The 13,860-nt window shown below is 38.4% G+C and overlaps 2 protein-coding genes across 5 annotated transcripts in view; one reads left to right on the forward strand and one right to left on the reverse strand.

The window, feature by feature from the left end:
• FBXO15 (F-box protein 15) overlaps window positions 1–13,860 on the forward strand; it is a 144,922-nt gene that overhangs the window by 45,433 nt on the left and 85,629 nt on the right. The window contains exon 1 of one of the 4 annotated variants that reach the window (XM_043969651.1): window positions 11,241–11,894. The exons of 1 other annotated variant lie outside the window; for it this stretch is intronic. In XM_043969651.1, coding sequence (XP_043825586.1) covers window positions 11,584–11,894 — 311 coding nt within the window. In that variant the 5' untranslated portion in view covers window positions 11,241–11,583. Of the gene's footprint in view, window positions 1–11,240; window positions 11,895–13,860 lie in introns of those variants that run through there. 2 more of the 4 variants (XR_006353515.1, XM_043969643.1) reach the window with 2 other exon arrangements.
• Window positions 2,836–9,660, reverse strand: TIMM21 (translocase of inner mitochondrial membrane 21). Its single transcript, XM_043969673.1, is given in 7 exon segments — window positions 2,836–3,462; window positions 3,560–3,665; window positions 3,749–3,822; window positions 5,851–5,948; window positions 6,059–6,092; window positions 6,095–6,114; window positions 9,130–9,660. Coding segments are annotated over 7 exon segments (738 nt in total). The 5' UTR covers window positions 9,440–9,660; the 3' UTR covers window positions 2,836–3,366.

The following is a 13,860-nucleotide window of genomic DNA, read 5'->3' on the forward strand; positions in this document are numbered from 1 at the left end:
AAAGGCCATCAGGTGTCTGTGCTCCTCAGCTTTTCCTTTTTTTTTTTTTTTTGGCCAGGCAATGAGGGTTAAGTGACTTGCCCAGGGTCACACAGCTAGTGTCAAGTGTCTGAGGCTGGATTTGAACTCAGGTCCTCCTGAATCCAGGGCCAGTGTTTTATCCACTGTGCCACCTAGCTGCCCCAACTTTTCCTCTTATTGCAAATAGCAGCTTCTGCTCTTTTCCACTAGTTGTATTTGGGTTTTTGTTGTTGTTTTTATGGCCCTGGTGGTTATGTGCTCTAGGGCTTTGTTGTTGTTGTTGTTGTTGTTTTGTGTATGGGGAGGGGGAAGTAAAAAAAAATGGCTTGCTGTATATCTCTGATTTTCTTCCTGGGTTTACTTACTCAGCTCTCCCTTTCTGTTTTTTCAGGATTTGGGAGAGCTATTGGGCCATATGGCCTTATATTATTTCAACCCAAGAGGGCCAAGGGAGTAATAACTAATAATCTAATTCACAGAATCTCAGTTGAAAGGGACCAATCTGTACCTTAATAGGAATTTTCTTTATAGTGTCAGGGCTGGGACTTTAAAAGCCTTTTAAACCTCTACTTTAATAAGAATTTCTACACTCTTGCTGTACTTAAAGTTGGAACCTGCTACCTCTTGAGACAGAACATTCTACTTTTTCCATAGATGTAACTGTTGGGAACCTTTTTTTAATATCAAAACAAGAGCCCAAATTTGCTTTCCTGAAATTTCTACCCATTGATCCTAGGTCTGCCCCTGCGGCCAAACAGAACAAGTCGATTTCCTCTTTCATGACAGTGAAGACAACTGGATGACAGGCAACAGTGATGTCCTCAGTTTAGTTTCTAGGCTAAGAATCCCAATTGTTATTTCATCCCTTTATTATCTTGGTTGTCTTCATTAATTTCATCTTTTTACTTGAATGTGTGAGTGGCATGATATTTAGGTTGCACTTTTATGGTTTATAGAATTTATAGAAGCTATTTTCCATATTATTTATATTTGAATCAAGTTAGTATTTTCCCCCTAAACCAGTACATGTGCTTTATAGTTCAATAAGATTTGTAAATTGCCTTCCTCTCTCAAAGCAATAAGTCATGTAGTTTATTTGGAGACTAAGTCTTTATTGATCTCACCTTACTGGCCAATAGCAAAAAGATTTCAAGAGTGTGTTGAAATCTTCATAGGCACTGTTAGGGGACCCTCTCAGACTCAAAAGTAATTCAAAGGGCAAACAGCTATATGAAAGACTGCATATGCTTCATTTGGAGGCAAATGATGCTTAAATGTCAACACAAATTTACCTATATGTTTTCAAACTTTGATTATCACCCTCCATCTATGGCATTTAAGTCCACTTCCTTAACCTGTTTCTCATCAATGAAATGGAGGAAATGAGAGATGACATTTGAAGTACTTTGAAGACCTTAAAGTACTATATAAATGCTGGGTATTACTATTCTAAAAATTCTTTGATATTCCACATCTCTAATAAAAGGTGGTCTCACAATCATTAGTAAGTTTAATACTTTAATGTTTAAATTTTCTATAGCATTTAGAGATTTACAAAATGTTCTTATATACCTTCTTTGATTCTCACAATAACCATAAGTAGTAAATAATATAAATATTATTTCCATTTAATAGATGGGGAAAGTCTAAGAGAGGTTGAGTCATGTATGGTCACAAAGATATTCAAACCCAGGACTCTCCTGACTCTGAATCTGGCGCTTTTCTCCCCAGTATTCAACAGCCTCTCTTACAGTTAAAACTCAAGCAAATGTTTTATTTTAAGTGTTTTGAGATAAGCATTTCCTTCTTTTACCAAGGATATATCAATGTCTTAGTTACGAGAAAGCCAGCACTTGGACCTCACACTTTGCTCTTGTGGTAAAAATTATTTTTGGTAAAGATTAATATCAAAAGTTTTAGCTGAATCATTTAGGAGGGGCCACACCTGGCCCACACTGAGATTACATATGCTACTGAGAAGGACCTCCCCTTTTGGGGGAGGAAAAACTGAACGCCAGACCTCTCCTTTTGGGCGAGGAAAAAATTGAATGCCACCAGAAGGGAGGCAACTTCCAGTGGGCAGGGGCGTTAAAAAAAAGCTCTTGCTCTTTTGGTGTGGGGAGGCAGTCTGGTAGTGTCCCGGACCTGGCAGTGGCACGTGTTTTGTTCCGTTTAGGGCGACTGCATTTCTGACGAGTAACGGTAGACTGACCAGGGTTGGTAAGTTTAATAAGGAAAACCCTAAATTCCTTTGAATTAGTTTAATTGGGAACACTCTGGGATTGTATAAGCTAAGAGTTAAGACTATCTGTATTTCTACTTCCTTATTTCCTTAATTGATTTCACCTTTGTGGTTTAATTAATTCCCAAGTAATAAAACCTGATTCTTTATGAACTAAAGCTCAGAGGCTCCTTTTCTTATTGGCCTAGGAGGAATATATAAAAAGGAAAGTTCAAAGGGAAGATTAAACCTAAAAGAGTCCCTCATATTTCCAGGACCCCAATATTGAGGCATCACCCAAATAACCTTCCATATATCCAATTTTGGCCCTCACACTCTGTACCCAAGACTTTAGAAGCAGACTTGGCAGACATTATCTCTCTTTGGTGACACTCAGTGCTTCCCATTCCTCACCAAAAACCAAAACAAAACCCCAAATACAACAGATTACTTATAGTCAAAGGAACTGTTATTTACACTATTTTTTTTCCAAGGTCTCCTTTTGGCTACATAAAGTAAAAAAGCATATTACAGAATATGGCATATATGAAGAATACCCAAATGTTATGATTAATTGGGCATATCATCCAGTCTTTAATTTTGAACAGCTTTATTTCATCATTGGTTGGTGTGCTTTAATTCCTAACTTCCTCACATTCACATTGAATTCAGATTTAAAATTATACAGCAAGATAATTTACTTTTGACATCTTTTTTTCCAAGTTTAATTTTATTTCAAAGATTTTTTATAAGGTTGCATAACAGAAGGAAAAGCATGGAGTCTTACAATTCATCTTCCATATTTCTGCAGCATAAAATTTTAATAAAAGAAAATTCCTATTTTGAAAGATGGCATTGTTCTAGATGAAGCAAAAAAACCTGTCCTAGAATAATAGTTCACTTGGATAAAATACATATGTACTTTATTTCATGTTTTTTCCCCAATTGCTCATCTTTATATCATTCTAATGCAACATAAATCCCCTCATTATTAAACATCCTTTTTTATGTCCTATTCAAAATAGGCTCACAAAGAGAACTGTGAAAATAAGAACAGTTGTGATAATGCACTATGTGACACAGTAGAACATATCAAAGTTGCTTAATTCTTTTAGTTAATTATCTCAACGTCGATTATCTTCAATAATAATGATTCTTCTAGGAAAGACATCAACGTCCACAAATATGTAGCGAAATTCATATATGCCACTTTCTGGGTTCTGAAAGTAGGAAAAACATACTTCAAGGTGTTATTCTTTCCAGAAATGTCAATTTCTAAGAATTCAGTTATCACGTCATCCATCATTATTTTCATACCTCTTTTGTTTCAAGATGCACAGTTCCTTGCTTCCCTGGCACTGAGCCTTCAATGTAGAATTTCAGACGCATGTACTTTTGCCCATCTTTTACATATTCAATATGACTGCCAAGAAGATAAGCAAATCATGTTTGAATGTTTTTAATTTTCATAATTACTTAACTTCATTACAAGCAAAGTCATTATACCTGACATGCTGTCTTCTACCTCGCCTTGTTGATTCCCCATAACCTTTAATGTTGTCACCAAAAACGCTGATTACCTATGGGAGAAAAAAAAAAAGTAGCTTAAATGTAAATGGCTTTTAAGATGCTTCTCATGTAAAATACTCCTTTCAGGAAGCTTGAGATTTATCTGTCATAACTCCAGTCTTAAATGGGAAGAGTTGTTTTTGGGGTGATTTTTAGTTCTTTAATGATTCCCATGCACTGATTTAAAATGGGTAAGAATTTTATATAGTTTCATTATAAAGGCTCAATCAAAGTTGAAGTGAAAGCTTGTTTTTACCAACCCCTACCAAACATAAAGTCTCTGAAAACAAAATGTTCAGGTATTCAGATACTAACAGCAGCTCATAATGTAAAAATCAAATGTTCAAAGTTTTTAATGTGATTTAAAGAACAGTTTAATATAAGATGCTATTAAAATGAAATACTTTAAAAAGCAAATGCTAGAGCAAGGTAGAAATCAATTAATATTGGCATATTTAGAACAGACTAGCTCTAGATATTTTAATAAATTACTTCTAATGGGAAATTCATAGTGAAGCAGCTATGCAGTTTTTAAACAGAGTTTTAAATTATGTCCCCTTAGAAACCCTTGCAAAGGCAAATAAATTGTTTCATCCAAACAAATAAAATATTCTTCTCTTAGCTATATTACTTCTCTCACTTCCTCTAATGTCTGTCTCTTTGTTGAGGGGAGTACTAAGTTTCTTTGGTTTCTGGAATAAATAAAAAAGGACTAATGTTATAACAAGTATATCCCAGAGCTGTGAAGTTGGAACAGGTGAAAATGCTTATTCATATAATTAACTTCAAAGAGCAACAGATTCAATACATGGCAATAATTAATTTTTTATATTAACTGTTTTGCTTGGTTAAACCTCAAGTTACTCTTACAGTCTTTTAGATTATACAAATTCTGACTGTGATATCAGTCAGCTTCATTTTATGATTTCTTCTTTTTTTCAACAACAGTGGACATCCTTTAAAGTGGATGAGTCCTATAATGTAATCTTTCCAGTTATGCTATTATCCATACTGATTACTACTATTATTTATACTTGATTTTCTATACACAGAGAACCCTCCTAATAATATGCTGGTATCTAAGACCTAAAATATCAATGAAAAGGGAAAACCTTGGAGAAGGCAGTAATTCCCATCATATAGTGGGCTTAGATTGGGAGGGTAGGAGGTGGGAGATATGACTTCTTGATGTTAATCTTTGGTCACGTATGACGATATCTAATGGGCCATTAATGATGCCAATACCCTTTTCAAGTTACTTGTTCAAACCTTCATCATTGTGAAAGGCTTCCCAGTACTGAGCTGTTTTCTGGAAGTAAATCTAGCACTGTAAGTGAAGGATGAATTAATATTTTTCTGTCACTAGTATATCAAGTAAAATAATATTTCTGGGCATTAAAATGAGCCCTGGAAAAGTTAATGCATCTAAGTTGAATACTTTGGCATATTTTAACCATGTAATAGTGCATTTTATACTACTAATAATTATGACACTAGCATGAATTTCTGTTTGAGTTTCACTTGGAAGGGCTCAAAATGCTTCCTACATAGGATCACAGATATAGATATGAAAGGGATCTTAGTGGCCTTCTATGCCAACCTCCTCTTTTCTAACTCTAAACCCTGAACTCTTTTCATTATACCACTCTGCTTCCAATACAGAATTGCATTTCCGCCTTGGTTATGCAGTATTATAATCCCATTTAGAAATAAGAGGTTAGAGGGCAGCTAGGTGACACACTCCTGGATTCAGGAGGACCTGAGTTCAAATTCGGCCTCAGATACTTGACACTTACTAGCTGTGTGACCCTGGGCAAGTCACTTAACCCTCACTGCTCTGCAAAAACAAAACAAAACAAAACACACAATAAAACAAAAACCAAACCAAAACAAAAAGGAAATAAAAGGTTAAGTTGCCCAAGGACACCAGCATTGAATTTAAGTCAGTACTACAATCCTGTGTAACATGCTTCCCACCAGCCTTTCTTGTCTCAATTTTATTTTCTAGTTCATATGTGGTAACAATTTTAAAAACTAACCTCTGGATGAGATCTGCATTTTTCTAAGGCTTTTCCAAAAATCTTATTAGGACTGGATGAGGAGAAAAGTTCTTTGAAAATCACATAGAATAAACCACCTGCAATCATATGATAACGAGATGAAAACAAAATAAGATCTAATTGAAGCAACATGTAAATGGAAAAATTTAGGAAATTATACTTGCTATTTTTTTCAACCTGTGACAACCGATTCCAATAAGCACTATTATTAAATAGGTAAAAATCTCTTCCCAGCTTCTTTCACTGTAGAGGGAAAACAACAGAAGTTATATATGTACTATATACATATCAATAATAAAACTTTGGTACTGCCAGTAGAAAGATAATGAGGTGGCACATTGGATAGAGTGCCAGGCCTGGAGTCAGGAAGACTCATATTCCTGAGTTCAAATCTGGCCTCAGACACTTACTAGCTGTGTAATCCTGGGCAAATCACTTAACCCTGTTTGTTTCAGTTTCCTCATCTGTAAAATGAGAAGGAAATGGCAAACCATTATGGTATCTTTGCCAAGAAAACTCCAAATAGGGTCATGAAGAGTTGGAAATGACTGAAAACAAATGAACAAGTACTGTGAGTCAAAAACATGGGGTCAGGGTTTTTTAAATGGTGTTATCCCAACAAGTTTTTTAAGAACTATAGTTTTAAAGACTACAGTTTAAAGGCCAGGGATTCTTAATATTTTTATGTGTCATGGAATCCTATGGTACTCTAGTGAAGCATGTGGACCCCTTTTCAGAAGAATGTTTTTTGATAATGGAGGGAAATGCTAAATTTCATTTGGAGGTAGGTAAAAATAAAGATAGTTATTATGGTAAAAATCTGCAGGCTCTGCTTCTTCAAGGGGGTCCAAGGATCTGGGGTTACATCTGTGGAAACCAGCACTAGGTAACATTCTTCTAGTTGATGGTTTTAAAATAGTAAGTCAGTCTCCAAAGTGCCTTATTTAAAATTGTTAAGACACCACATTGCCAAGCAAATACCAAATCTCCACACATTTTCTATGTACAAAGACAATTCTTTCTGCAGTTCTCATAACTGTTCCAATATTCTGCCCAGAGTTTTGTGAATTCCAAAGCACTGTGCACTATTATAAGAACACAATACTACACGAATTATGGCAAAGGAGACTAGAAAAAACAATGCCTTTGGTAATTTGTTTGTTAAAGACTGAAATAAAGTTTTGGCTTGAACAACTTAGTTTGTCATCATTTTCCAGTAATGCCATCCCCATTGGCTAGTGCAGAGACACATTTCAGGAAGGAAGAATGGAAATTGGAAAGTCAAACTGATATGTTAACTGAACAGATGTGAAGAATGCTCTGTACTTTCCATGTGGCTTTCTCAACATAGATAAAAATACTCATTATATTTCCTACAAACAGGATTATTTTGTGAAATTTTGTGAAAATTTATGAAAGTTTCACAATGGATTAAATATGTCTTGAATTTGGCTAGGCCACTTCTAGAAGCAAAGGTATAGGAAATTATAATTTAACTGTGAGGAACATTTGATATTGACAACTAACTTACATTCTGGTATCATATCCATAAGCAAATTTATACATGATTAGTTCCTTTTTTTTTTTAGTGAGGCAACTGGGGTTAAGTGACTTGCCCAGGGTCACACAGCTAGTAAGTGTTAAGTGTCTGAGGCCTCATTTGAACTCAGGTACACCTGACTTCAAGGCCGGTGCTCTATCCACTGCGCCACCTAGCTGCCCCATGATTAGTTCCTTCTTAAAAAAGTGACTAGACTCATAGTTTGGAATGCAGGTTCTTAAACGAGATGAGATGCTACAAATACCAACTTTGTTAAAGGTCACTTATCCATCTAAACCACAGTTTAGATGTACTGTTCACTGTTCCAAACAAGATATAACTCACCACACCAAGGTTGTCACCCAATCATCTCTCAACAAAGTTTTAGAAGTGGAGAAAGCTTCAGTGAGCTTTGTCCATTTTCAATATATGGATTTTTCACAAAGTAAGAATAATGTAGGGGGCAAATGATGTGTATGCTACATTATTCAAATGATGTATCTGCAAATCATTTGTTTTCTTTTGGGTAAACTAGGATGCTGATTCTCCTGGTTTAGATAATGCCTTTTCCCTTATTTTTCAATGAATACTACTTCATAATACAGATTTAGAGCTGTGGCAGGACCTAAACTCAAACCTAGGCCTTCCAACTTTAAAACCAGAGCTCTTACCACTGCATTAGATTGTCTCCCTAACATAGGGCAACCCACTCATTTTATTTAATACTTGCAAAGCCTTGTGCTAGGTCTTAGTCATATTGTACTTAGCCTTCAAGACCTAGTTCAAGTTCAACTTCCTTTATAAACTCTTACTTAATGAGACTATCCCATAGTAATCTCTACCGTTTACTTATTATAGTCTTATTTCCAAACTGCCGTGGCTGCACATTATTTAATATCTTATTAACTAGTTCTCACTAATTATTTCACGATGTGTAACCTGCTTCCCAAATAGACAGGGAGCACTTTATAAACAGGGAAAGACTGCTTTTGTACATGACAGAACCGAGTCCAATGTTGGGCTCTAAGAAGGGGTTGTTAAATACTTTTTAGTATGACTAAAATAATCACATGAAAATATATGGGAATATTTTTCTTTTCTTCTTTTTCAATGGGTTTTAGTCATTTCCCCTCACCCCCCAATGAATACTAAAACTATAAGTGGTAACTAGGTTCTCCCCCCATTACTTTTCTAGCTGTAACGGAGCAGATTAGGATTAAATATATTTAGACATGAAAAGGCCCTTAGGAATTTTCTGGTCCAGTCTGTGGAGAGATTTCCGGGGGTCCCAGCACTTGGATGGAAAAGTCTTTACTTCAATACGATGGTTTCCTTTGTAATTCTATGTACCTTATTTGATGCATTTAAAAACATAATCCCGAGAATGGGTCCATAGGTTTCCCTAGACAGCCAAAAGAATTCATAACACATAATAAAGTTTAAAATTCCCTTTAGTCCAATCCCCTCATTTTACAGAGAAGTAGACTGAGGCCTACAGAGTTGAAGTGACTTGTCCAAAATAACAAAAGTAGTAAGTCGCAATTTAGTAGGATTTTGATTACTATAAACGTGTGCAGTGTTCGAATTTGCCGAGGAAGCGCCAAGTCCCTCTTCTATGGCTCTGGTTGTATTCAAATTCTATCTTTGTGTGAATTGTTCTTTTCTTACTTAAACATTACATCTAATTTAAAGGGCACAAGCAACTCACTGATTATTACCTCTCTGTGAAATTGAAAGAGCAGGTTCTCCTCTGCGACTTTTCTGCACAGACACTTGTTTGCTGCTGTCCTCTTCGGCTCTCAGGGGCTTGTATCCCTGAGTCCAGATGGCTTTCTGAGTGACCCTAAGGATGCGTCTGGGTTGCAATACTACTTCTCTTTGCCCCAGCAACCCCCACCTCAAACATGGCCACGTTTTAATATCGGCTTTGTTAAAGGGGACCAGCTGGAGTAAAAGCAGTCGCTTCCCAGGGCAGCAGTGCAGCTTCTCTGTGCATTGAATAGCTCGAAGCAAAGACGCAGAAATCATGTTCGGAGAAAAAGGTTCCCCGGCCAAAACCTGCCACCATCCACACTTTGCACAAGTTTAGAGTCTGCACGCCCGCCCAGACACCTACCCCGCTTTTGCAATGGGTGACCTGAGAACCACAAACAGGAGCCCAGGGTTCATGTAGAAATGTGAGCTGTAGCGATTTCTCATTAAAATGAAGATATCAGTAGAAAAATTACACTTCCACTTGCTTTTCTTTATGGCCCACCCTCGTAGTTTATAGGAAACGACAACTTTACTCACGGCACACTGACATTCATAACCACTCACCCCCCCCCCGCCATTGTATTTCCAAAGTTTCCTGGAAAATATCGAGGGATCCCTGGGAAAAGTAGTTTGCATACGTCGTTATAATAGACATGCTACCATAGGAAAGGAAAACTGGACTACAATTCCACAATGCAATGTGTGTGGAGCTTAAATTAACCCTCTCTCGCCACCGCTCAGGCTCTTGTTTGCAAGTAGCACAGGCTGCACGTAGTTGAAGTATAGAATGCACTATGCTTTTAAAAAAATTGTGGCAAGTTTAAAGTTTTCTTTCTCCCCCATCTTTGCAGTTTAATTATGTACTTTAACCTCTTGTAAAATCCCGAGTTAAATCTAATAACTATAAACGGCAAATCTCCCAGTACCCTAAATTAAAAGGGACTGTGTAAATTGAAATTGGCTTAATTCTAATTCCTGCTTGTTCATTGATTTTTTTTTCTTTCTTTTTGTAATTATGGGTAAATTACTTACGTCTTTGCGTTCTCGTACTTTTATCGTAAAACCAAGATAACGGAACTTCACAGATCAATTAGCAGTAAATCTTTCTGTTAATACTCTGTATCGACATATCAGTTTTACTCCAAAAGACCTCACAACATTTATATAAGCACTAATCCAACGATTCCAGCTTTAATAAGTCAGCATTATTGGCAATAACTTATAATCATAGAATGTTAAAGGGTCGAAGAAACAGTGGAAACCATTTAGCCCAAGCCTCGTTTTACTGATGAAGAAATTGAGGCACAGGCCTGAGTCTCATCATGCTTTAGTATGCATGTGTATGTATATGTCTTTATCATATATGAAATTCAAAACTCCCTCAAGTGATTGTAGTTGCATTTGTTTACAAAATACATTACAAAAAGTTAAGAATCCTTACCCTTCATTAGTGCTTTATTAAATAAACACTTGAAAAAACAAATGTGTTTCTTCAGTTTGCAGAAGCTATTGTTTGCTTACATATGGATTTACATAAAAAAGTTTCACACTCTTCATCATAAGGGAGATGCACTGTTTTAGTAGAGAGATAAAGTGAACTTCCAGAAAGGAATGGCTATCGGGTAGAGGGGAAGGAATGAGAGATTACAAAAGATGCTTGAATAAATTAATCAGCACTTTGAAGCCCAGACCACCCAAAACAAGAAGGAAAGTTTCTGATCTCCAGGGCCTTACACAATGTAAAGAGGAATCCTAGCCTGCCTGCACAGAGGCATGTCATCGTTCTGGAACGTTTTGGTGTGTTTTATGTTTTTGTAGACATTTAGCAATTAATTTCCCTTGAATTCTCCATTTTGTAGACCGTATATTTGTGTGGTTTTTGATAATCTAAAAATTTCCTTTCTGATGTGTATTCACTTTATTCATCTTTTATTTGCCTGTTTGATGATCCCTCCGCCCCCCTCATCAGATTGGCTAATGGTTTATCAATTTCGTCAAATCTTAAAAAAACAAAACAAAACAAAACCCCAACTTGGAGTTTCGTTCATCACTTGTACGGTCTTGTTATTTTATTTTATTTATTTATTTTTATTAGGGACTGTTTGTAATGAGAAAGGTTTGGACTCTCTCCTTCCCTCTCCTCCCACTAAGCTCTCCATCAATTGCTCCAAGGCCATTGTCAGTTTTCCGTAAATTTGTCCTAGGTCCCTTACGGGCAGCAACTTTATGCCATCCCACACCCCACCCTTCCATCGCCAGCTCAGCTGCTTAGTACCCAAGAGCGACCTGCGCGCCAGCGGCCGGCGGGCGGAGGAAAACAGCTCGGCCGCAGGCGGTGATGGGGCCGGGTGCCTGAGGAAGAAATTTCCGCGGAGGCCCGGAGTACTTCGGCAAGCGGCGGCGGGCGGGGGCCGTGAATGCGGAGTCGCAGACGGTCGTTACGGCAGCGGCCTCCTCCTCCCCCTCCTCATAAGGGGGAAGACGACGAGCCCCTCCCCTCCATCAGTGCTCTGGACGGCCCTCGGGCTCCGTCCTGCCCGGGCCAGCGTTCTAGCGTCTCCATGGCGACTGGACGGGGCTGGATCCTCCGGCAGCACTGCAAGGGGCTGGTGAGGGCTGCCGAGGAGATGCCGTGGCAGCTGCGCCTCCCGCCCGTCGACGCCGCCTGGGCCTCCCCTCCCGCGCCCATCAACAGGGCTCCAGGGCCCTATTTCTTCCGGAGGCCCAGGTAACCTAGCTCGGGAGAAGGAGGAGGAGGAAGGGGAAGAAAGGAAGGGAGAAGGAAGGGAAGAGGGAAACTGGGGGAAAGGAGAGGGGGAGGGGAGCCGAAGAGCAGCGGAGGGGAGGGGAGGGGAGGGGGGGAGGGGAGGTAGATGGGCTTCTTCCAGTCGGAGTTGGCCTTTAGGCCACGGGGACCAAATGATCCGGGGCGGGGGTGGGGTGGGGTGGGGGTGGAGTGGAGAAGCACACCCCATGCTGGCGCGTGAGCGGGACTAGGGGCCGGGGTCTTTCACCTCCATCTCGTAGCCTCCGGGTTTAGCGGAGGGGTGTGGCGGGACTGGGGTAGGAGGTGTGGGGAAGAATGCATGGGCATTACGGTCTTCTTAGATCTGGAGCTGGGAGGCATTGCAGGTGCTCATCCTGCACAGTTTTATAGATGAGGATGCTGAGGCCCGGAGAGATTAGCAGAGTGAATAGCACTCTTCCCTTTTGGGGCTTGTCTGTTGTTTCCTTTGTGCCAGCTACCTAGCAGAAGTTCTTAACCTTTTTAAAAATTTTTATGTTTTGGTGTCATAGACTCCTTTGGAAGTCTGTTGAAATCGATGGGCCCCTTCTCATGTTGTTTTTACATTTATTTACTTAGCTATTTACTTATTTAATACATTAATTATGTTTATATCTTATTTTTTCAAATTTTGAGTTCTAAAATTCTCTTCAGCCCTTATCCATTGAGAAGGCAAGCAATATATCAGTTATACATGTGGAGTCATGCAAAACATTTTTCATATTACCCAATGTTGCCAAAAAAAAAAAAAAGGGAAAATACAGTGAAGAAAAGTATGCTTACAGTCTGTACTCAGTTAAGTGGATAGTTTTTTTTTTTTAAATCATGAATCCTTTGGAATCATCTCGGATCATTGTATTTTTGATGAAAATAACCAAGTCTTTCATAGTTGATCATCATTACAATATTGCTGTTGCTGTATGCAGTGTTATCTTGGTTCTGCTCGTTTCATTTTGCATCAAATCATATGAATGTTCCCAGATTTTTCTGAAACCATTGTGCTAGTCATTTCTTACAGCATAATAGTCTTCCATTACAATCATACCACAATTTGTTCAACCATTCTGCAGTTGATGGGCATCTTCACAATTTCTAATTACTTGCCACCATAAAAGAGCTACTATAAATATTTTTCTACATATTGGTCCTTCCCCTTTTTCTTTGATCCTTTTGGGATCTAGACCTAGTAGTGGTATTGTTGGGTAAAAGAGTACATACAGTTTTATAGCCTTATGCTTTTTTATTCATAAAAATAAAATACCTAGGTTTACAAAGGAAAACAATTATATTGTAATAGTTACCCAAAAACATCATCAACAAAAACAAGTTTATGGGCCCCAGGTTAAGGCCCTCTGGCTAGTGTCTTTTTATTCTTCCAGCACTTTCAAATATCACTTGCTGAACTCTTGGAGAAATCTGGAGGAAACTTGAAGAAATATCATACTTTTTATTTAATGGAAAGCTCCAGTAAGGCCCAAGGAATTTCACCATCTCCACATGACTGGACTTGGAGGAAGAGAGACCCTGGCTACCAGAAATCTGTCAGTGAGGCAAACCTGTGTTGTTTAGCATAAGTCAAACTCCAGGAAGCTTATACTGGTGACTGTCTAAAAGGAAACTATTGCCCAAAGTCCTTTCTCTGAAATAAGTTCTGTGCCATTTGTTCTTTCTTCTATACCAAATATTAAAGGGGTCTAGGCTGAGGAAGAACGTGGGACTTCTGCCTGTCTTCTTTTGACTAGTGTTATTAAAACCTGTGGGAAGGAGGGGCAGCTAGGTGGCTCAGTGGATAGAACACCGGTCCTGGATTCAGGAGGACCTGAGTTTGAATCCGGCCTCAGACACTAGCTATGTGACCCTAGGCTAGTCACTTAACCCCAATTGCCTCATCAATCAATCAATCAATAAA

The sequence above is a fragment of the Dromiciops gliroides genome, chromosome 1, assembly GCF_019393635.1.
Source record: "Dromiciops gliroides isolate mDroGli1 chromosome 1, mDroGli1.pri, whole genome shotgun sequence".
NCBI lineage: Eukaryota > Metazoa > Chordata > Mammalia > Microbiotheria > Microbiotheriidae > Dromiciops > Dromiciops gliroides.